At 41.6% G+C, this 24658-nt stretch overlaps 1 protein-coding gene across 10 annotated transcripts in view; it reads left to right on the top strand.

Moving 5' to 3' along the window:
• FGD3 (FYVE, RhoGEF and PH domain containing 3) overlaps positions 1–24658 on the top strand; it is a 112974-nt gene that overhangs the window by 68270 nt on the left and 20046 nt on the right. For all 10 annotated transcript variants that reach the window (XM_087744090.1, XM_087744091.1, XM_087744099.1 and 7 more), the window contains exons 5-14: positions 8132–8221; positions 9444–9580; positions 11337–11493; positions 14795–14933; positions 15787–15845; positions 18599–18745; positions 19317–19409; positions 19879–19958; positions 20388–20418; positions 20935–21036. In XM_087744090.1, the coding sequence (XP_087600216.1) occupies positions 8132–8221; positions 9444–9580; positions 11337–11493; positions 14795–14933; positions 15787–15845; positions 18599–18745; positions 19317–19409; positions 19879–19958; positions 20388–20418; positions 20935–21036 (1035 nt within the window). The remainder of the gene's footprint in view (positions 1–8131; positions 8222–9443; positions 9581–11336; positions 11494–14794; positions 14934–15786; positions 15846–18598; positions 18746–19316; positions 19410–19878; positions 19959–20387; positions 20419–20934; positions 21037–24658) is intronic.

The raw sequence follows: 24658 nt of genomic DNA, 5'->3' as shown, positions 1-24658 counted from the left end.
CCAGTGACTATTGAAGAGTGATGAAAATTGCACACGGGTATGTGGTGTGCAAGTTCTGTCTCTCAGAGCAGACAAGTACAGTTTCAGAGTACAACTAATGCTTTGTGGTGTCCTCTTTTTTTCCAAGAACATACCAACAGGAAGGTATGAAAAAGCCCCAGACTTTCTCTCACAAGTGCATTGCTTTATGCTGCCGTTCTTCCTGATGCTTTATCTCAAGGTCAGCTGGGTGTGACTGGACTCACCTTCCATTCATGCTGTTCAGATGCTGCCTTTGTAGCCTGGGACTCTCCAGTACTTCATTGCCGTGCTGCTGCTTCTGCAAATTTGGTGACTGTTAAACCCGCCAGGTGCCAGAGCACGGTTAGTCAGAGGGAAGTGGAAAGGACTAGGAAACATGAACTAGGTCTGTTTGGCCAAACCCAACTACTTTCTGTAGACGGGGAGAATGTGACCTTGTTCGCCTCTCTGCCAGTCTGTAGTCTCACCTGGCAGCTGGTGTGGATTCAGGAGGAGGAACCTATCGGCCTGTCCCACCTCCTTGAGAGCCAGGGAGGACGCCCTTGCCTCGGCACTGCACATATTGGACGTGACTGACTGGGCATGGAAGGCTGCGGTGCAGATTGCCTTGGGCTTGCACAGGAGTAAAATGTCAATGGCAATATGAGTCAGAGGATCCAGCAGGGGTCTGTACTGCCAAAGGAGACCTCTGTCTTTTATCTTGTATGCAAGAATTTAATGGGACAGTCAGCAGGAAACATCTTAGTGATGGAGACTCCAATTAACATCTATCTATTAGCATCTATTAACACAACATTTAATCCATCCATTGACATCTCTTCAATAGTCTGTGGGTGAAAGCTTGTTTACGTCTCAAATGGGAAGCATCACCATCACAGTGCAAGGCTTCTCGCCTGCTGCTATTAGTTTTCCCTCGTGTGTGTGTTTATATATACATACACACACTGTGAAATACTTTAATTATTTTATATTCATAATATATGTGTATGTATGCAACTGAAATATTATTTAAAAGATTGTTTATTAGTTGCAACATGACAGCAAGAAAATAATGCATTAATTAAAAAATATTTAATCTGGTAATGAAATTTACTGTTTGGACTAGGAATGTAGTATCAAACCAATTGCGGTAAACCCAAGCAGAAGACTTTACCGTATGATTTGCTGACAAATACCAATGTTTCAGAAGACATCAGAGTTCTGATGACTTTTTGAAGTCTTGTTCCTTAGGTTAAGTATCCATATAGTATGAAATAATTGCTGATAAAACACAGAGTTAAGAAGTCATACTTCTCTGTACGTGCTTGGTGAATTTATAAAAGAGAGAGATCTCTAGAGGAAGACTTTTTTTGTTTTCTTGTGCTGCTCTTCTTCCTGAAGTGCATTTATGTGATGCACTTCAGGTTCTCTATTGGATTTGGAGTTGAATTCACCTTCAAAAAGACATTTTTGGCACTGACCAAGCTACACTAAGTTAGCTTGTTTTTGCAGCCACATGGAGAGGGAAGGCTTAGAGATTTACTGCCTCTTCTGTAGCATAAGGATTGTGCCCTCTTCTGGGGACAAGAAACCAATTGGTGTGAAACCAATTTGTGTGTTAGGTGTCCACATCATCCTCCCACTCTCCCCTTTGATTCTGTTGCAGATTTGGGGCACTATGACTAAGAGTTAGGGTAAAGGGCCATGGCTTCCAGCGAGGAGAGCCAGCATGATTCAAAGTTGACTTGTTCAGTGATTATTCTTAGGCTGGAAGTTCATACCACCCCTGACAAAATGGGTAATTTTCTAGAAAACAAGGTACCTGCCCCACTGGAAGGAAAAGAGGAGAGTTCAGTCAGCAGCAGCTGCTGGCATGAGAGCTGGGGAGACCCCAACTCCTCCAGAAAGCTTTGTCTTGGGAGCCAGCATCTTTTTCCTGCTTCCCCCTTCCTACCCCTAGTACCAGGCTTTGCAGCTACACAATGGAGCTAACCAGCACTCTTATTAAATATGCAAGTTTCCAGAAAGCTTTGTTATAGTTGGAGGAGGGTGCATAAGAAATACAGCTGCAGAATGATTTAATGACGGCTCAGTAACTCCTAGGATATCAAGTGAAGCTCATGAATAAACATTAAGTAGGAAAAAAATCAGATTTGCTTTTTTCTTCTCTAATTTTCTACTTCAGATATCTCTCCATCCACCACCCGAGCTTTCACACATCCCATGGCTAGTGAAGTAACTATACAACTCATATTGTTTCATTTAGTCTAGGTTTAGCTCTGCAGTGTGATGTGGCTTCCTCTGGGAGTCTGGAGCACAGTCTAACAGGTCTCACTATTAGCACACAATTATTGGAATATGTTTTAAAATCTCAGGAGTGACTTACTTGGATTTCATCAAAATGAAAATTAACAAGGGGAGCTTATTAGTTTTGATAATGTCTCAGAAAATGTCAGGAGTTCCAAGAACTGAGGCATGTTAGCCTTGATGGCTACGAAAAAAAGAAATGATACAAAAGTGAGACTGAGGGGCTGTCATGCTCTGTAGTCATATACCCAAGGCTTTTGCCGAGTGCCTGGGAGCAACGGAGTAATGCTTCTGAGATGGCTAACACTTCTTTGTATCTTTTTATTTAGATATTTTTCACTAAGAGTAATATGTGCTCATTAGTAATCACCAAAAAATGCCTTTCTCCATCTGTCCTGCTTCCTGCTGAGTAAAATAGTAATAATGAAGTCCCACATGGGCCTTGTGACACATACTTCCATTCTGCCTGTACATAGCTGGAATTTCACTTCTGATTTCATTGTACAGTTTGTGTTGGAAAATTTGGCCTGCAGTCCTGCAAGTCAGACCTTTGGGTAAGATTATCTCCATGTATATTCTGAAAAAAATTTGCATAGGTTAATGTTTTAGTCATAATGCTGGTTAAGAAAAATGAGGTATGTTATCATCGTCTTTTTTTTTTTAAATACCCTAAGGAAAATGAGATCTCAGTACAACAAAGATGATGACTGAGCATAGTATAACTTTTCCATATTGTTTTTAGCATTTTTGAGTAGGAGGTTGTCTATAATCTTTCTGGGACTTCCGGCATTCTTTGTAGGGGTGACTGGTGGGGTTTTAAAGCATAACCGTAAATTATTTTAACCTAAGCCATATCCCAGCAGCTTTCTTGCAAGATTCGCTGAAAGCCTCTTGTGATAGAGATGCTAACTGAATGTGGTTGCACATAACCAGTTGTATGAAAAACAGTTGCTGCAGGGTATTGCCCAAGTTTTCTCATATCAAGCCTTTGGTTTTTACTTTAAATTTTCATTTCAAATTTGCTTTTCATGATAGGCAGGTCAGTCTTTGCATCCATGAATCTGTGGCCCAGGCATGCTTGGCAGGCACCCAGCCGGGTTGGTGAGTGGGTTCGCAGGAAGCAGTGATGTGCTTGTGGCCATTTAATTGCACAAATCAGCTCAGCATGTGCCATTCCCCAATTTGTGTCCAGGATTGGGGTATTTGAGGTGCAGATGTATTCCCACCACAGGTGTGAATCTGACCTTTATGAGAAGCTGGTTCAGGCCAGCATTTCCTTTTTCTTTAAATTGTTTTATGGACAGTTACAGCTGGAAATGAATATGTGAACCTTCCACAAAGAAGTGAAAGAGCATCGTGCAACTGCTGCTTCGAGCACTGGAGTGAGCTTCCTGTGTCATGAAGTCAACACCTACCACTTCCCTTTTCTCATCTTTCTTGTCACCTCGCCAGCTAAACTGTTTTAACAAGACTCTGCAGTAGATGTACAGTTGTAATGTATGGCTGTGGAGGACAGTCATAATGTGCCGTGGTCATGCTTTACAAAGTCCCTTGGGAGGCAGTCCTGAAGGGCAAAGGAGTCCAGGAAGGCTGGATGTTATTCAAGAAGGAAGTCTTAAAGGCACAGGAGCAGGCCGTACCCATGTGCCGTAAGATGAGCAAGCAGGGGAGGAGACCAGCCTGGCTGAACAGAGAGCTTTGGCTGGAACTCAGGAAAAAAAGGAGAGCCTACCGCCTTTGGAAGAAGGGGCAGGCAACTCGGGAGGACTACAAGGATGTTGCGAGGTTATGAAGGGAGAAGATTAGAAAGGTGAAGGCCCAGCTAGAACTTAAACTGGCCACTGCTGTTAAAGATAACAAAAAATGTTTCTACAAATATATCAGCGACAAAAGGAGGGCCAAGGAGAATCTCCCTCCTTTGTTGGATGCAAAGGGAAACATTGCCACGAAGGATGAGGAGAAGGCAGAGGTATTTAATGTCTTCTTTGCCTCAGTCTTTAATAGTCAGACTGGTCATCCTGAGGGTTTTCAGGCCCCTGAGCTGGGAGATGGAGATAGGATGCAGAATGAAGTTCCAGTTGTCAAAGAGGTGGCAGTCACCGACCTCCTCCTCCACCTGGATGCACACAAGTCTATGGGGCCAGACAGGATCCCACCCGAGGATACTGAGGGAGCTGGCAGAGGAGCTTGCCAAGCCACGCTCCATCATTTATCAGCAGTCCTGGTCAACCAGGGAGGTCCCAGATGACTGGAAGTTAGCAAATGTGACACCCCTCTACAAGAAGGGTCGGAAGGAGGATCCCGGGAACTAACGGCCTGTCAGCCTGACCTCGGTGCTGGGAAAGGTCATGGAGCAGGTCATCTTGAGTGCCATTATGCAGCAAGTGCAGGACAACCAGGGGATCAGGCTCAGCCAGCATGGGTTTATGAAAGGGAGGTCCTGCTTCACTAACCTGGTTTCCTTCTGTGAGAAGGTGACCCGCTTAGTGGATGAGGGGAAGGCTGTGGTTGTTGTCTATTTGGACTTTAGTAATGCCTTTGACACTGTCTCCCACAGCATTCTCCTGGAGAAGCTGGCTGCACACGGCTTGGATGGGTGCACTCTGCGCTGGGTTAAAAACTGGCTGGACGGCCGAGCCCAGAGAGTGGTGGTGAATGGAGTCAAATCCAGTTGGTGGCCAGTCATGAGTGGTGTTCCCCAGGGCTCAGTGTTGGGGCTGGTCCTGTTCAATATCTTTATTGATGATCTGGATGAGGGGATTGAGCGCACCCTCAGTAAGTTTGCAGATGACGCCAAGTTGGGTGGAAGTGTCAATCTGCTGGAGGGTAGGAAGGCCCTACAGAGGGAACTGGACAGGTTAGATCGATGGGCTGAGGCCAGCTCTATGAGGTTCAATAATGCTAAGTGCCGGGTCCTGCACTTGGGTCACAACAACGCCATGCAACGCTACAGGCTTGGGGAAGAGTGGCTGGAGAGCTGACTGGCTGAAAAGGACCTGGGGGTGTTGGTCGACAGCTGCCTGAACATGAGGCAGCAGTGTGCTCAGGTGGCCAAGAGGCCCAACGGCATCCTGGCTTGTATCAAGAATAGTGTGGCCAGCAGGACCAGGAAGGTGATAGTGCCCCTGTATTTGGCACTGGTGAGGCCACACCTCAAATACTGTGTTCAGTTTTGGGCACCTCACTACAAGAAGGACCTTGAGGTGCTGGAGTGTGTCCAGAGAAGGGCAACAAAGCTGGTGAAACATCTGGAAAACAAGTCTTATGAGGAGCAGCTGAGGGAGCTGGGGTTGTTTAGTCTGGAGAAGAGGAGGCTGAGGGGAGACTTTATTGCTCTCTACAACTACCTGGAAGGAGGTTGTAGCAAGGTGGGGGTCAGTCTCTTCTCCAAGTAACAAGTGATAGGACGAGAGGAAATGGCCTCAAGCTGTGCCAGGGGAAGGTTAGGTTGGATATTAGGAAAACCTTCTTCACTGAAAGGGTAGTCAGGCATTGGAACAGGCTGCCCAGGGAAGTGGTTGAGTCCTCATCCCTGGAGGTATTTAAAAGACGTGTAGATGTGGTGCTTAGGGACATGGTTTAGTGGACTTGGCAGTGCTAGGTTAATGGTTGGACTCGATGGTCTTAAAGATCTTTTCCAACCTTGACGATTCTATGATTCTATGCTGAGTAGTCAGTCAGCAAGTGCATTGGGCAAAGCAGGAGTGATATATATTTACAAGAATCACGGCCTGAAACCTGCATAGAGTGGAAGGCTACAGATACTTTACATTTCTGGGTCATTTATGTGCCTTGTAAATGACACATCGTTTTTCCAGGGCTTCATTAGTAAGGTTAAATATGCTTCACTGGTGTGACTTAAAGACTTAAATAAGACTGTTACCTAAGGAATATACTCCACATTTGAGTTTGCAAATTTGTTTTACTTTTCCTTTAGAAACATAGACCATGAAATATCTCATTTATAGTGAACTGAATTATGGCTCAGGCTTTGTTAAAGCTGTCCTGCCATGGCACAAAATAAGGTTAGAAGAATGGGACTTCCTCATGTTCAATTATTCTACTATTTTGTTTAAAAATGTTATGTCTATTGAAAGGCAAATATATTGCAAATTAGTCTGAAAAACATGCCTATCTCTGCCATTAGCAGAGACAGCAATTGAAGATAGAGTTGCTCTTTAAAACTGATGAGAGTCTGTTCAGTCATTGTTTGGTATTTAAGCAGATGTCAGCAGGTTTTTTGGAAATATAAACTGAGTTGCAGATGGTGAAGGTCAGGAGATTAAAAAGTGCCTGCACTATGTAAAGATTTACTTCTGAGAACAAATGTATTCGGTTGGAAATAATTATTTTTCAAATTCTGAATTCAAACAAATCAAAGGATGCTCTTGGCGGCTGGCATGCCGGCCTGATAACGTCAGTGCCTTTCATTCAGGCGCTCTTCTGCGCCCAGCAAAACTGGCAAATAAATTCTTTCTCAGTGAGAGATCCTTGTAGTTATTGGAATTTGAATGGCCAGCAATGCATTTCATTATAAGCTGTAATATATTGTATTTGCTTGTAACAAGTTCAAAGCTTTGTTGTGCTGTGATTTTTTTTTCTTTCCCCCTAAATATTAATATATATCACATGAATGAATGGAGCAGGATGTTGTGTAGCATGTTGGAATAGCTTAAAAGAGTTATTTGAGTTTGCTTGAAATAATTTGAGTACTGGGGTAGGCAGAGTACGTGTCAAAGCTTTATTCATGATGTGGTTGCCCATCTCCATGTTTGTGCCTAAAAAGAGAGGGATTGCTTTAAAGAAAGACTGATGCTGTTTCAAATCCAGAAAAGCTATTCACCTTCCTTCAATTAATACTTATATCACAGAACTGTGGGTACTTGATGCTAAGTGGTACTTCATTTCATGTAGGATAACTGTGGGTCTGGTTTGTTTGAATTCATGGCTAGCTTTGACAAGTCTTTGAGGTCTGTCTTTTGTATTGCAGTTTGCCTAAATGGCGAGGGGGTGTTTATTTAAATTTTTCTCAGCAACTTTGTTTAGAAACAAAACAAGATGATGTTGAAGAAGCTTAAAGAGAGCATTTAATTGACATTTTCTAACAATCTGATGGTGGCCAGCAGGGTTATGTCTAGAAATGCCTGCCACAAATGCTAGCGAGTACACAGAGATAGGCATTTGGGATAGAAAGTGCTGTTGCTGGTGAGGGGCCCAGGTGCTTCCTGAGCTGGAAACAGCCCTGTGTGTTTAACAGAATTCAGCTGGACTTTTACTCCATGGATTTGTCCCACCCTTTTGTGAACCTGCGTGCAGGTTTACCATCTGCAGTGACATGTTCGAGGAAGTGGCTCTTGGTCTTGAAGCAGTGCCTCGGTAATTTTATTTGATGTTCTTTAGTTTTCCCATAGAAGAAATAGTGAATAATTGCACCCCGTTGATGCTCTCTGTTCCGTTAATTATACATCTCTCTCACTTTCCTCTCAGCTGTCTCTTTTTTTTTTTTTTTTTTTTTTTTTTTTTTTTTTCCCCCCCAGATCCAGCCCAGTAAAATTTCCCTACATTTGATCATCCTTGTTGCCCCTTTTGGATGTTTGTATTCCCGAACACAAACCAATCAGCCCTCAGTTCTGGACCCTAGTTTTGGTTTGGTTATCCTTTGATGAGGGATGCGGAGCAGATTCTGAAATGTGTTAACCTCCTTCCCTTCGAGCTTCTTTACTGGCAGGGAATTTGGCCCACTGAGAAAATGGAACAGAGAACAGTTGATGAAACTTAGGTTTGTACGTGCAGATGGATTATGTTATTTGTAACTTTTTTTCAGTGTACAGAGCCCCAAAAGCTATTCAACATTGCAAATGAACTGCTCCATACAGAAGAAGCGTATGTTAAAAGACTCCATCTGTTGGACCAGGTAATTCCATTTTGAATAAACTCTGCTTTCTTTTCTGTGAGCAGCAATGTTGTCTCTTTTTCATCCCCTAACCTATAGCCCAATGGTGTGAAAACGCTGTTTATAGGTGGGAGATGGAGTTTGCTTGCCAGGCTGCATGCCATGGATCCCAGAGGTGAGCTTTTGGCAAGTGGGTTCCCTGAGCTGGAACCTGAGGATTAGGATGTCGGAAAGAGGAATGGGAAGGCAGCAGCCCAAGATACAAACACCATCAGCATTCGGTTCCTCCCTGAGCGTACATGGAGAGGAAATCACGGGGACACTGAAGGCACTGAGAAATTATGAAATCTGTGATTGCTCTGTAATGTGCAAGAGGTTTGAATTTTACTAAAATCAGGCCACCTGGGTCAGCCCTGTGCTCACAGTGAATTTTTTTTTTTTTACCCACTGTGTTTTGTAATTATTGTCCATCATGTTTACGTGTGGGGATAAAGTAAAACTGGTGAGGTGTGCCTGAACTTTCTTCCACATAAACATTGAGGTGAGTCTACACAGTTCAGGCATTTCTATAATTATCTTAAATGAAAAAAGAAACAGGAATGTGCAGGAAAGAAGTAAAAATGAGGATAAGTCACATTGCTAACCAAGTGCTTTTTAAAAATGGGGGGACGGAAGAAGAAAATTGTCACCTTGCTAGAAATCTTCTTAGAAGCTGTAACTTGCAGAACCCTCTACACTCCAGCTCTAGGACCTATATGGAAGACTTTCCAATGTTTGCTTTGGATGAGCAGAGACTGTTTCAAGACCTTAGAAATCTAGGGAGTGTCTTTCTCTTTTGTTCAGTACAGTGTAATTTTTCCCACAGAGAAACAAAGTAATCACATAGTTTATTTTGCTTCACGTAAATAGGAGTAAGTGCTCTTCAGGGACTGGTTGTTCTTTGCAACTTGCGCTCCCAAATACGAGATGTCTGATCTTCTCAGTAGTTTCAGTCTTTTTCAACTTACCCCTCAGATTTTTCTAATTTACGTCTATGGCCCATAGTCATAAATCTAACCCTAATTGACAGTGGGCTTACGTTTTGTGAACCTCCCAAAAGACCCCAAGGACTGACTACCAGAAGTCAAAAATTATGGCTCTGTTCTAAGGCAGTCAGCTTTGTAATATTGCAATCTAAAGCCAGTGTGTCTAGGATTGTTTTTTTTACAAATATATGTTGGTACTGTCTTGTTGTCTCATGCAGGTTTTTTGCACTAAGTTGTCAGAAGCAGGTATTTCATCTGAAGTGATAACGGGCATCTTTTCAAATATTTCTTCTATCTATTGTTTCCATGGACAATTTCTTCTTCCTGAGCTCAAAACGAGAATTACACAAGAATGGTGGGTAACTGGCATTACAATTACTTTTAAATCATCTTAAAATAAAATTATTTTCAAAATGTTTTCAAGAAACTATACCAACCATAAGACCTAGTCTAATTCCAAAGTTTTTAATTGTTTAATGCAGTAGTTCATTTGTTATTTAATACATTAGTATGGAGTCTCTTAAGCATTTCTGAATACAGGAATAGACCTGAGCACTCAAAATTTTTAGAGTACATTGTTAGAATTTTTCAGTCTGAAATATTGCCAGAGCTGTTTTCCTTACTGTATTTCCACTCTCCTATTATTGCAGTACTATGAAGGAAGGAAATTGCTTATTTTGACCCCATAGATGAAGTATTTTGGCCCCCCACAGTTACTGCTCGAAGACGGAAAATGCATTATCATGTCACCATTTAGACTTTGCATGTTGGAGACTTCATGAGAAACACCCATTTTGTATTTTCTTTAATGAATTTTGTTATGGTTATATAAAATTTAATTTAATGTTAAAATCAGCATTATAGCAGCAAACCAATGGAAAATCTGGACAAATAGGATAGATGACTTCATATCTATAAATCTGCTTTTGTCTGTTATGCAACCACTTCTGTTGTTGAGCACCACAGCATTGCACAAGCTTTTACCCCAGAATTTGTTGGCCTTCTCTTCTAGGAGATAATAAGTATTATTGGTTACAGTGTATATGTACTTTCTTTAAGAAAATAGTTGTGGGTTGGGTTGGTTTTTGTTTTTGTCCCTGCCCCCCCCGCCCCCCAATAAGTAATAATGGTTGAAGACGAGTTAAAATTTGGCAACTGTAATAAGTTGTAGATGATGCAGAAACGCAGTGCTAGGTAGAAAGGTTAATTGTAAGGCAGATCTAGGAAACTTGATTGAGATGACACACTGGCTACAAAGAGTGTCCTGCAGTGGAAGGTGCAGATAGTGCTGACACTGCACCTTTCCTAGTACCCTAAATGATGAAGACAAGACCAGAGTTCACATCTGTCTTGGCAGAGTCCAGTCTTCACATAGTTCATCAATGACCAGAAGGAATAAATAAGTCTTAGCACCTTTGCACCTGACTTGCATTTACAGGGACAGCTGTAATAAAAGGGGAGGAAAACTGGAGAGCCTGGATGTCAGAAGATGACAGAAGCTTGTTAAACTGATAAAGGGGGTCTAGTGCAGTCAGACTGCAAGTCATGAGTTCAGTGGGAGAGAAAAGCTGGGGGAAAAATGTCTGGGTCTCTGCCTGGCCATAAGTTTGGAGGAGACAAAGATGTGTGGCTACCACTGCTCCCAGCCTGGGGGAGGGTCTCTAGGCAAATGTGTGTCTGGTCCCCTGGGACTACCCAGCTGAATTAAGCAATCTCTTTGCATTAAAACCTCTTCAGATATTTGGCTGTGGTAGAAAAGATGATTTTTAAAAAGTAAAAGTTTCCCACAAGATTTTGTGCTGGACAGCAAGGATATATAGATGTGTTTTTAACAATGCATAGTCAGTTTGAATCTGATCTTCCCTTAAGAGAGTGATGGTGGGGCCAGAAATATCATCCTTTGTACATCTAGATTAATGTTTAAGGTTTCATCTAGGGTACCGTATAGATTACTTTAAAATAAACTTAGCCTGAAATATCTTGATTGCATATGTGTGTAAGTGCTTGTGCATTGTGGGAGACAACTGTGAAAGTCTTAACAGTTGTGTTTTCTCTCTGAAGATAGTATGGATTTCCAGAGATTTCGCTACTTACCTATCTCTTTCCCATAGGAACGTCAACCCACGGCTAGGAGATATCCTACAGAAACTTGCTCCTTTTCTGAAGATGTATGGAGAATACGTAAAGAACTTCGACAGGGCAATGGACATGGTGAACACATGTATGCAGAGGTCCTCTCCATTTAAAGATGTTGTTCAGAACATACAGGTATGTTGTTAATTGGCATAATATGACTTGGAGATCCTCATTTATTTGTGTGAGTTTATTTTTTTTTCCAGTGCATGACACAGTGTTTAGCTACAAGGTAATACTGCTCTAATACTAAAAATATACAATTTTAGTGTCAGTCCTTTCTTTTTTGCTGTGACACAGATTTTTCACATAGGTAGTTTTTTTCTCCACTCATGTCTTTAAGAGGACTATCAGAAGTCACAGAATGAAACTTCGCCATTGGCCTGGCAGTTCCGGCTGCAGACGTGTCCATTTATAAACTCTTTTTGATTTCTCTTCCTCATGACTAATTTTAATTGCTTTTTAATAAATAAGTTTTCATTCTGATGTGAGTGTGTTTGAGTTTGGGCATGTCACTGACAGCATCTGCTGTTGGTCTGATATTTCTGAGGCTCACGAATGGCATGCAGCTCTCGGGGATCACAGCTCTGCAGGAAGATGCTTAGCATGGATTTTCGTGTGTTTTCTCTTAATTACACAAAAAGCTGCATGAGGAGGGGGGAAGAGCTCTGCTTATGCTGGAGTATCCATAAAACCTCTCTCTCCTCCTTAGGCCCTGGGCCAGCTGAAGGGATGCAGCAGGCTCCAGCACGCTTGCACAGATAACTGCGCCCGTGCTGGGAAAGCAGATACCATCCTTTAGGAGATGAGGGCTGGCAGGGAGCGGGTTAAGCTGAGGAGGGAGCACAGCTGCCTGCCTTAAATGGGAGGATTGTGGCTGGGCCAGCTGTCGGGAATCGAGTAATCCGCCAGCAAGCTGGGAGAGGAGAGGCCCTGTGCGGAGGGTCAGGGCTGCCGGCTGGTGACTCAGACAGAAGCTTGGAGAAGCAGGAACTGGGGAAGGTCCTCTTCTACCAGTCTTTCACTCCACGTGGCCTTTTCTTAACCTTTTTCTGTCTGAACCCAGCCTGTTCTCACTGAGGTTCTGTGCAGCAAGCACTGAAAAAAAAAAAATAGGCGCACAGGCATTTTGCTGTCTTCAGTTTGTGCCAAGCTGCTGACGTGGCCTTCTGAAGTGTACATCAGTTTGTGACTGTTTTCCCTACAGCACAGGCATCTGCCCACCCTAAAATTCATCTGTCTTTTCTCACCACCAAGCTACCAACACAAACGATTTGTGTTAGCTGTCAGTCTGCAAAACTGGTCTGCAGCTGTCTGAGACCATGAGTATTTCTGCTGTTGCAGACTTCCTCCTCTGCTTCCCTATTGCTGTTCAGTGTTAAGGTTCATCCTATTGCAGGAATAAAAAGACAATGGAGAAGGTTATAGTAAGTGGATTTGGGAATATAAACCAAGTGCTAATATGTAGTAGTGCAGTTCTGTGCCCTTTTTAGTTCTTCCCGGAATCTCTGATTCTTTCCATCCCAGTTGTATTTTCTGGGAAACGTGGTGCTATAGAACTCTGAGATAATAAATTCTCTTCATCTCCTATAAAGAGATATATTGTTCACCCTACTACACTGTGACAGGGTATTTTTAAAAGCAAATTTACGTCTTTGAATTTCTGGAAGGATAGCTAATATTTTTCTATCAGACATTCATCTCATTATCTCCAGGCTTTGCTTTGAGAATCGGGCAAGTCAGCAGTGTGTTGTGGGCTGTAATATTTTTTGCAAATTTGCAAATACCTGAAACAAGCACCTTTCTCTGAGAAAAGCATACTGAAATTAATGTGGTTGTTGAGGGGTTGCTTACACTAGAACAGACCAAGACGTGGCATTAGTGAGCTGACGTAAAAGGAGAAGAGCGTGTGTGTGTATATATGTGGTTAACATGCTGATGTGGGAATTAGGAGTCAGATTACATTGCTAACAGAAACTTCCTTTGTGCTTTAAAACAAGTTACTGATTCTTACTGTGTTTCTCATTTCTCCTCCCCTCTTTTGAATAGAAATATCCCTTCACTTCATAGGGATCCTATGAAAATAAGGACACACTCAGTACCATTGCAAGCGGAGCAGAGCAGTGCCTTATTGGGTAATATTTAGTGTAATCAGTCTCAAACATACCCCCCTCTTGGTCAAGTAAAAAGAAAAGAGAATTTGAGGCAGCTCCTTCTTCAGAGGTGGTGTGTGAGCAGTGTATCTGCTGCTTGTACAGTAAGCTCTAGCAAGCAATATATCCCCATGGGATTTCTGATTTTATATAGTCTTTGGGGGTGAAAAATGCTGCATAGGGCCATGGATGGGAAGAGCTTTTCTGAACCCATGAAGAAACACACAAAATCTAAAAGAAGATTGTTGCGTATCTGCAGAAAATGCCAGACATAGGACAAAGGTTCATGTGAAACCTGTCAACTCTGATATATGCTTGAGGGTAGAAAGAATCTACAGTGGGATCTTGACAGGCTGAATCGATGGGCCGAGGCCAACTCTGAGGTTCAACAAGGCTCAGTGCCGGGTCCTGCACTTCGGTCACAACAACCCCATGCAACGCTACATGCTTGGGGAAGAGTGGCTGGAGAGCTGCCTGGCAGAAAAGGACCTGGGGGTGTTGGTCGACAGCCACCTGAATATGAGGCAGCAGTGTGCTCAGGTGGCCGAGAAGGTCAATAGCATCCTGGCTTGCATGAGAAATAGTGTGGCCAGCAGGACTAGGGAAGTGATCGTCCCCCTGTACTCGGCACTGGTGAGGGGCGGCACCTCGAATACTGTGTTCAGTTTTGGGCCCCTCACTACAAGAAAGACATCGAGGTGCTGGAGCGTGTCAAGAGAAGGGCAACGAAGCCGGTGAAGGGTCTGGAAAGCAAGTCTTATGAGGAGCAGCTGAGGGAGCTGGGGCTTTTTAGCCTGGAGAAGAGGAGGCTGAGGGGAGACCTTATTGCTCTCTACAACTACCTGAAAGGAGGCTGTAGTGAGATGGGGGTCAGTGTCTTCTCCCACGTAACAAGTGATAGGACGAGAGGAAACGGCCTCGAGTTGCGCCAGGGAGGTTTAGGTTGGATATTAGGAAAACCTTCTTCACTGAAAGGGTAGTCAGGCACTGGAACAGGCTGCCCAGGGAAGTGGTTGAGTCCCCATCCCTGGAGGTATTTAAAAGACGTGTAGATGTGGTGCCTAGGGACATGGTTTAGTGGTAGACTTGGCAGTGTTAGGTTAACAGTTGGACTTGATGATCTTAGAGGTCTTTTCCTACCTAAATGAATCTGATTCTACAATAGCTTGAGAAGTTGTTTCACACTCCTCTAACTGTATGCGAATGGTCATTTTTCATTACTGTTTAACACTAAGGCGGGAACAAAACCAAACCTTTCTGTGCTTGTTTTCTCTCCATTACAGAAACAGGAGGTGTGTGGAAACCTGACATTACAGCATCACATGCTTGAACCAGTGCAAAGGATTCCTCGTTATGAGCTTCTCCTAAAGGACTATTTAAAGAAACTTCCAGAAGAGTCTCCAGACAGGAAAGATGCTGAAAGTACATGTAAACTTCTCTCTGTCTAATGAGCATAATACAATCTTGGAGAGTTTTTTCTTCACGTGTTCAGATACTTTCAATTAGGGCTACGGTAGAAATGGAGATTTGAATTAATCAAATTATTGCCAAACATAGCACAAAGGGATTTTGAATGCTGCTAGAATAGAGAAGAAAAGGGTTTGATATGTCTGCTCGAGGAATGAAGGGAGCTTTGGCAAATAAACAATGACAAAATATTTAAGTTTGTAATGGTAGAACATCTGGCATTTTTATTTAATGCATTTTATGGCCAAGGACAAGTACAGGAGGACATCCTTGCAATAGCCGGAGGAAGAAAATAAGAATGGTCTTAAATGTATATGATTGCCTAGGAAAGCAGGTTAAACTCTGTTAACACAAAGAAACAGGAGAAATGGACTTCTATTGCTTTCTAGAAGTTTGTCGTCTTGACCAAAACAGGATTCATGCTACCATAAGTACACAAGCCCTGTTTTAGGAAAACACTCTTAAAAACATGCTTGTGAAGACTTAAGTGAGACTTAAGTTAACTTTTAGTAGGTTGATTCCTAGGTAATTTTTTTTGTTACTATGTGCTTTGGGTTGCCTGGACATTTAGGAGAGAAAGATTAAACATTTAGATGCACAGGGACCAGCTGAACATGCGGAAGTGATTGTGTATATAACTGCTTATACATGTTCCTTTTACTTTATGGAAGTTAAAAATACAGTCCTTGCTTTTGCAATGGAAATTTTGCAGGAAAAACACTACTCAGGGAGGTGGAAAAAAAAAAACCAAGGTGCTATTAACAGATATAATCTGGAGAATGCATAACTGTTGCTTCCTTTATTGCAGAGTCACTTGAGCTGATATCTACAGCAGCGAACCATTCGAATGCAGCCATCCGGAAGATGGTGAGTAGAAATTGCGTAATGGAATTGTAATCTGACTGAAACACTTGGTTGAACCGATGGTCCCCCATTACAATAGGCTCAGTAAAGTAGGCTGGGGAGAATTTTCAAATACAGTGAGTCAGGCTTTAAACATCATTGGATATCTGAGTTCTCTTTATCATAAATGATCCTATTGCGGTTACCATGGGTTGTTGGGCCTAAATTTCACTTTTCTTGTTCTTAAGGGCCCAATGGGTTGAAAAAGGAGGTCTTCATAAAACTCATTGTTTTCTTTTCATTGAAAAATGTTTAAAGTATTCCAATTAGGTCCATACCTAAGGTGTCATTGCAGATTTTCACACTATTTTTTTAGTCCTACAGGTCTTCACCAGACTGGAGGTTGTTTTGGTTTGATTTTGGCCCATCTTACATGCACAGAGTGTGCATTTAGCGTGTGTCAGTAGCTTTAGTAAGCTATACTTCTAAAGCTGGGCAGTCTGAGACCGTGGAGATTTTGAACATTAGCACGTGCTTTACGTACAGAACAGGTAGTGCATTGCCATTAAAGTAAATGGACTTTATAGTTACAGATGTTATCCTTTTTGTGCACCCAAGTGCCTCAGGAGCTTTTGTATCTAATAGATCTGAAATGCTGCATATCCAGCTTAACACTCACTGACCATTTGGGGGTACAAGGTTTATGTCCTCTTCCATATCAGACCCTTACTTCCTTCTCCCAGTTGGCGGGGTCACCATGAGACCATGTTTCCTGTGGCTGCTACAGGGAAGTAACCAGCTGATGTCTCTGTATTTTCAGTATGTCTCAGTGAAAACCAGTTTTGAAACCATCTATTTCTATTTGAGTCTAGTGTGTTCTCTTGATAAGGATATATTTCAGCAGAATTTTTTCTGGTTTGTGGCCTTGAACAACTGTTTTGCTTGGGATTGTGTACAGTATCTCCACAGACAGCAGCAATATGAAGCCACCAGCTAGTTGCTTTCTGTGTTAAATGCTTTTTCTCTTAGTACACAAAAACCTATTAGAAAAGGCTGCTATAATAATTTTATACCCCCTGTTTATTGCTGATAAGAACCTTGAACCCTCTAATCAGGGCTTCTTATTGCATTGAATTCTTCTGTAATTAATAGGTATTGCCTGAAAAGAGACTCAAAGGAAGAATATCCGAGTAAGAATTTCAGGTTTGACCTCGTGGTTTCCTAACTCACACGTCGCAGCAGAAGGTGCCGTGGGTGTGCTGGGGCAGTCGGTGAGGGTTGGTGGGGAGCAATGCAGTGTGAGAGCAGCACTGTCCTGCATGCACGCCTCTGCAGAGCCCTGTGGGATGGTGCGAACGGCTGCACAAGGTCAGAGCCAAACCGAAATAAAAGCAAGAGACGTAGCAATCTCTCCGAAAGTTAGCGGAGGTTTGAATTAATTGTTGGCTGCTTCCTCCTGTTGTGGTGTACTAGAAGAAATAAATCATGCTTCCAAAGCTGACTTTTCGTAGAAGTGCAGATGTCCCTCAGGTTTTGGATCTGCTCTTAGTGTTCTAGTTTCTCCTTTAAAAAAAAGCTTGATAAATTCACTATTTTTTGTTTGTTTGTTTGTTTTTAAATAAGTGGGATCTCTTGCTCATCTTCCCATTCGGTGGAAAAAAATCTACTGCCTTCTGGGGCTTAGGTGATTTGCTTATTTATTTTTAGTCCACAGCCCCCTGCCTTTCATTTTGTTTTGCAGTGTGTTTATTTTAACAGTTTGGTTTTGTTTGGGTTTTTTTGGTGGGTTTTTTTTTGGTTGTTCATTTGTTTAATCGTTGGTCAGAAGAATTGATTAGGACAGGAACTGGTGTGATGTATATTTGTGGTGAAAATTCTCAAGTCAAATGGGGGTAAACGAAGTGTGTAAAGACCTGAAATTCCAGCTTAACCTATAGATAGGTAGAGGTACGATTTAGAGATGTGTTTGGGCATATATTTGGGTGTAATTGCATCAATCTCTCCCCTCACTTCCTGACCATTTGCTGACAGTGCCATTTGGAGTACATCAGTCCAGCTTGTGGTTGAAAGCCAAACCTTTCCAAATGCTATAACTCAGTAGCAAGATTTACACACCTTTCTTATTTTGACTTGGTAAATCTGCTGCAGTGCTTAATACAGCAGCTGCAAGTGGATGAACTAGTTACTTTTATACATTTGAATGCTGTGTAGAGGAACTTTAATATTTGGATGACTTAATATAAAGTAGAAACCGTGCTTTGCTGAAAAGGAAAAAGTAATTCCTTCATAAAGAATTTTGACCAAGACATAAGGATGCCTGAACGACATTAAAACTATATTTTAAGCATTTTGTCCTGGCCTATTTCAGAGGTACTCTTTGCCATGGAGGCCCCTGCATAGGACTGCAGCATTCCCCATACAGCCGAGTTTCAACTCGGCCATTGATTTTACTGGACCCGATGGCAATGCTTCCAAAGATACGTATTTGTTGTTGAATAAGAATATCTAAAAATACCAAATAGATTGATCTCAAAATGTCATTAAAATGGTACAATCCAAGTTTGACTCATGAGTGACTAATACGGAGCGGGGAAGATTACCGAAGAGTATGGAACAGGTATTCATTAATTTTTTAAAATGCAAAGCTGTAGCAGAAGTGAAAGGCTATTTTCTTTCCTACTTATTTACACTTACCACAGAAATGATACTGTGGGTAATAGACCAAGTGGAATATTTTTTTTTTTTTATTTAAATTGCTGGGGTTTTTGTGCTTGCAGGAAAAGATGCACAAGCTTTTGGAAGTCTATGAGCGACTTGGTGGTGAAGAGGATATTGTTAACCCAGCCAATGAGCTCATTAAAGAAGGACACATTCAGAAACTTTCAGCAAAGAATGGCACAGCACAGGATAGGTATTTATTCCTGGTGAGTTTTTTTTGTTGCTCTCTTATTTTCAGAGTTGCGCTGTGAAACGGTATATTGCCATCTTCCTAATCTCGAATACAAAAAGCATTCGTCAACTGAGCCCAGCTACTCCTTCCTTTGAGCAGCAGTTTTCTCTTGATGCTTTGTCCTTGAGGGTTTCCTTCCTTCTTCCACGCTTGCGCCTTTGCCGATGGCTTGTTAGGCCCAAAGGGGTCTTTCCCATCTCCCTCTTCAGAGGCTGCATTTTTGCGAAGCGCCTGAGGAGGTGCGTTCCAGCTGTACCACCTTGCTGCATAAGATGCCCAGATCTCACTGACACAGAGAATAGCTCTCGTTTTCTTTCAAGGAGGTCAAATTGGTACCAGAGAGGGGGGGGAGAAGGGGGTAGTGACTGGCTGACGTGTTTCTGTCTGTCCACTTCTTTCAAGTAATGATATGTGAGCCTTGCTTGCTCCTTAAATCTCTTCTTGAGAACTTCATCGTAGAGTAAAACACACCAGAGTCCTAAACTGTCAAAATGCAGGCTCTGTCCAGTGTGTAATCCCTTAACTTAAATCTTCCCTTGTTACAGTTTAACAGCATGGTGCTATACTGTGTGCCAAAACTGAGGCTGATAGGCCAGAAGTTCAGTGTTCGAGAGAAGATGGACATTGCAGGACTGCAGGTTTGCATCTCTTCTTTTCCTCCAGTTTAATGCTTCCCCACTCAATAGCATCAGATCCCCTCTGAATCGAAAAATACAACAATATATGTATGTAGAAATGTAATAAAATTCAAAAATCCAGCTTTGGATCTCTTTTTTTTGGAATTATTATGAGGTAACCATCCAAAAGTGGGTAAGAAAATGGTGACTCTGTACATGCTTTGATTGAAAGCCTTACCTTGTCACCTAGCTGACACAGGAGCCACCTTTTTCCCCTGCTGCTGTAGAGGACTGGTTGGTGATACAGATTCAGAAGTTTTGTAGCAAGACAAGTAATTATGGAAACAATCCTTTGGTCTTTCTACCTCTGTACTGTATTCTGAGTGATACTTTCAACTAAGTACTTCAAAGAATGAATATATTTGTAAGTCATTAAAAATGACTGAAAGGCAATGGAAACTGGTAAGAAGCTGACATGTTCTTTTTACAGGTCCAAGAAATTGCCAAGCAAAACGTGGCTCATACATTTTCAATAACAGGAAAAAAGAGATCGCTGGAACTACAAGCTAGGTATGGTGCCTGTTCTGTCTTTCGAGGTTTGTGAATATTTATGTAGAAATTTATGATCTAGGGGATATGGTTGTGCTAGTATGACATAGCTTTAAACCAGGAGGTGAGCGTTAGAGATGCGTAACTTACATATGCAAGAGAATGTGTTGGTCCTAAGTCAGAGTGGGTTAAAGTGCTATGTTGATTTGCTTTATTGAATGCTTACAGTGTTTATAGCGCTTGTAGGTTCCACTGTATTAATAATTCAAACATTTTTGGCATTTGTTTGGTAATTATTGAGGTCAATAATTATTAATAATGTTTATAAAATAGCGGATAGCAAAGCTAAAAGCTTGATGGATATAAAGCTGTGAAGACGTGAATTGAATTTACTGAAAATATTGGAAGTAGAATTATGAAGTTTTTTGTATTTTTATTTTGTTTTAACAGGACAGAAGAGGAGAAGAGGGAATGGATTCAGGTTAATACAAACCCATTACGATACGGGTGGAAATCACCATGCAGTCAGCAACTTCTGTTTTTAAAATTGTCTTTTGGGGGTTCTGAATGAATGTGGCTGTGCAAGGAAGCTGGGTAGTCCAGTCTGATGAAGCTGCTTAGGGAGAAACGCGGAGCCTCAGTCAGGGTCCCACTGCTGACCCACTGTCTCCAGGCAGTGCACAGGGGCTTCAAATGGGTTCCCATTTCCTGCAGTCCTCAAGCCCGGAAAGTGAAGAGACTGGGGTGTCAGATTAGCCTTGTATATTCTTGCATTCTGACTTGTAGAGACACTGTCTGATAGCAGGCTTAGTTTTTAACTTACAGTAGTGCGTTAACACCACTGCTCGTAGTTATTAAAGTTTTTAAGTTTCCATTTCATTTATGCAAGCGTAAGGGTTTTTCACTAAAATGATAATCCTAACCATCTTCCTATGAGAGAATTTTTCCAAGGCTCCTTTTGTGACGCTTCTCATCTTTGCTGAAATTTTTGTCTCAGGTCATTCAAGCAACAATTGAAAAGCACAAACAGAACAGTGAGACATTTAGAGCTTTCAATAGCTCTTTTTCTCAAGAGGAGGAGCATCTTCCCGATTCCTCAGTAAGTATGAGTGCTTAATTCTCCTTCTTTCCTATAACAGGTTTACCAACAGTTAAACTGGACTTAAACAAATAACTTTAAAATACTGTAGTCTTGTTCTTGGTTTTGATATTACATTACAGTACAGTCAGCTCCATTTCTCTGGCTCTCAAATGCATATCGGTCATAGTTACTCAACCATGCAGGTATGGAATAAATTACCCAAGGTAATTCAATGCAAGAGACCTATCAGTCATGTTTTCCAGACTAGTGGCTCATTTAGCATAACAGGTGTAATTCTTCAATGTTATGAGTGGTTGGCTATCTGGAATTGTTTGTGTGCTTGGGAGATTTTGTTCATTAGCTTTCCCCATCTCCTCACAGATGTGTTTTGGGATTATTTCATTTTTCTTATTTTTTAACAAGCTTTAAAGAGTTGAAGGAAGTTGATGCATTTTAAAAGGATCTTAAAAATACTGTCTTATAGATAATAAATATATTACTCTATTCTGTGTTTGCTAGGAATTTTGTTTTGGAAGTATTCACATGAGAATGGTAACAATATCTCTTCATTCGACTTGAAAATGATGGTGATAACCTTAACCACAGTCATTTGCTACAAGCTAAAGAGGAGAGGGCTGGGGAGAGAGAAATTTTTAGGAATTTCGTGCAGAGCTGCCTGTGTGTCGGTGATGATGGTGGTCAAACATGGTAGATCTTGAAGCACAGGGAGAGAAGGTCCAGATTAAACTTGGGGATCTTTCTATCTTCCCCCTCCCCTGCCCTCCTAAACTTTTCTTTTTGGTTGTTGGTACCTAACCATTTTTGAAACCTCTCCTTTCCCAGATCAGATTCAGTGACTCAATAATGCTGGGGTTTTATCTCCCAGGGGGCTCAGGAGAGATGTTAGATATTCCTTTCATCCCAGCATTGATTAGATTAACAGCAGAGATCTTCACAAACGTCTGCAGAGTCTACGATCCTGTTGCTGATAACAGCCAGCAGTGAGCCATCTTCAGAATATGGCATAGCTTACTGATCATGAACTGATCATCAGCTAAAAATACTCAGGAAAAATTGGAAAATAGTCAATTCATGCCTATATTTTTAAGTTAACTCATGGCTGCCTTCAGAACCAGGATGCTCTGATGGAAAAAAATCTTTGCTAATAAGCAAACTAATAAGCACACTTCTTTCTATCCAATTAAGACACACTGTCTGTTCAACTTCATTGTTATTATCTTGCTTTGTAAATTCCATTTCATTTTGCTTCTGTGGTAATGGTGTAGCCACATGTTATATTCCACTGGTTCATAAAAGTCAAGCAGAGCAGAAGTCTGGTTTATCTCCTGGCTGTGATATTAATGCAGTATGCACCTTAATTTCTTTTATGCCAGAATGCTAACCTGCATTTTTAGGAGATTAGCTTATCTACATAATCAGCTTTGAAAACTGATGTCACAGCTAAATGTGGCAGGAATTGCTGTCAGTTAAAAAGAGCTGAAGGTAGTTCTGTATGGAAAACTGTACAAATACCAAGAACGTTCTTAGCAGCAATATGCTGCTGTAAACAGCATCCCCCATACATATCTCATCATCTTCTATGGAATATTGGGCAGCATGCTTTAGGGGAAAAAATGACAATAATCTTGTTTTTACTCTCATGAGTCAAGAAATAGATATGCACTCACGGATTCCGGGCTGGATCTGTAACAGCTACTAGAAGTTGGACTCTGGTTCTAATAAGCCTGAAGAAAAATAGCCAAATTGCTTTTCTCCCATCCTTGGCCATACAATTGATATGTTACAGTGGTTATGATTGATTTCAGTTGCATGACCAGTGCATGCCTTTGCACGCAATTCTTACCATGCTTTTATTTTCCCTGCTGACTTACATAAGCTAATACAAGTGCTAAGGGTTGATCTTCAGCCTGTAATTTGCCTACAGAAGACTTGTGGTTTCTTGGAGGTGCAGAGATCTGACATTTGACCTAATTCTTAAGATTATGCCTGTGCAATAATCTACAGCAATTAATAAACTCCCACCTGTCAGGAGGTGAATATTCAGTCATTGCCAGTCAGGCCCCTGCAGGGTGACTGTAGCAGTGGTCTTTTAAAGAAGTCTTTTCAGAAAGCTTCGGGTTCCCTTTGTGGCTTAGTTCCTTCAGAAAGAGGACACTCGTTTCCCTGTTTTCCATTGTCATCTGCAGCATTTTAAGGCTACATAAAGGTTTTTTTTAAAGCCATCTAAAAATGTTCCCAAGGAAAAGGACCTCTTGTACCACTGCGTGATCTCAGAAGAGTTGGAGGCTCGTGGTGTGGGGGAAGGACCCAGTTTGCGCATTATTAGAAGTCTGGCAAGGAGAAGTGCCACAGAGACCTGAGCTCTGTGGAAGTGGCATCCCTAAGATTTGAGAGTTGGAAGTGCTTCTGTTAGTTAAATCATGATTTTTAGATCCTGTTAAATCATCGTTATTTCCCACCCCTGTTTCTGTTCCTTTCCCTAGCTCTGGGGTAGTTCTGACAAACATGTGAATAACTGTCTTCCTCCATGCCAAATCTTACACGCTTTGAGTGGTAATGGTAACATAAGGGGGAGAAGCCCTTTTGAAATCTTTTCCAGGTTAAGAGTAGAGGATATTTGATTTTAGCACATTATTCCAAATAAATATTAAAAAGGCATGGGGATCTGAACAGGCAACTAGAGGAACTTACTCTTTTCCCTAAACTTGCTGGGGTTTTCTTGATCTCTCCTTCAGACTCCATTTTCTCTCCACATTTTTCGTTTCCTTTCCCAAGTCCCATGTCACAGCACACAGATGTCCTTTTACTAGGCAGAAGGATCTAAATACCTGGGTTGATTAGGATTCCAGTGGAAAGAAACCCCTTTCCACAGGACTGGGGAGTAGATGATGTGAAGACCCTAGGGTTGCTGGGTCTTTGCAGAAGCAGAAATAGTTGCCTAGAGTTGAGTCCATGATGCTTCCCTTTAATTAAGTTGCATTCCCTGAGGAGGTGCTCACAGGGTGGCACAGCCCTAGCCCCAGGGGATGCATTTGCTCATTTGCTTGTTCTCAAGAGCTGATTGATTGTATTAGTATATAAATAGATACAACTAGGTATCAGAATGAATAGCTCTTCAATTTGCCCGCTTATGCAAAGCTGCAGTTCACGTTGTTTCTAATAACAGAGATTAAACCTTTTTACTTTCAAATGGAATGAAGCTAGAGTGCAAAAATGCACTGGAGGTTTGGATGACCTCAAAATATGAGATGTTGTCTAATTGGAAAAGAAAGAATTATCTACGGGAATAACAGGAGAATTTATCATACAGAGGCTAATATTTTGAGAACCACCTGTAAACTAGAAAACTCCCTGTAAATTAACAGATGAGATGGTTTTCCTTTTAGGATTTAGCCTATAATTTTGGTGTACATAAGCTTGTTATTTACCCTCTATATGTATTGACTACATATATTCTATTCTACTCTATATGTATTGAATACATGTAGATGCCAGTTTGCATTTATTAAGAGATTAAGAGATGTATTGCAATTAAGAAAAACTTAACTGAGTACTATTTGAATGGAGTAAATATTCTTTCTCCTCAGAATCCACTGACTACACAAAGCACTTGCTGTTT

Source organism: Nipponia nippon, unplaced genomic scaffold (assembly GCF_047370975.1).
Source record: "Nipponia nippon isolate SJK-2023a ecotype South Korea unplaced genomic scaffold, ASM4737097v1 scaffold_9, whole genome shotgun sequence".
NCBI classification, from domain to species: Eukaryota; Metazoa; Chordata; class Aves; order Pelecaniformes; family Threskiornithidae; genus Nipponia; species Nipponia nippon.
The sequence above is the reverse complement of the archived record's forward strand: the minus strand, read 5'-3'. Positions and strand labels throughout refer to the sequence as shown.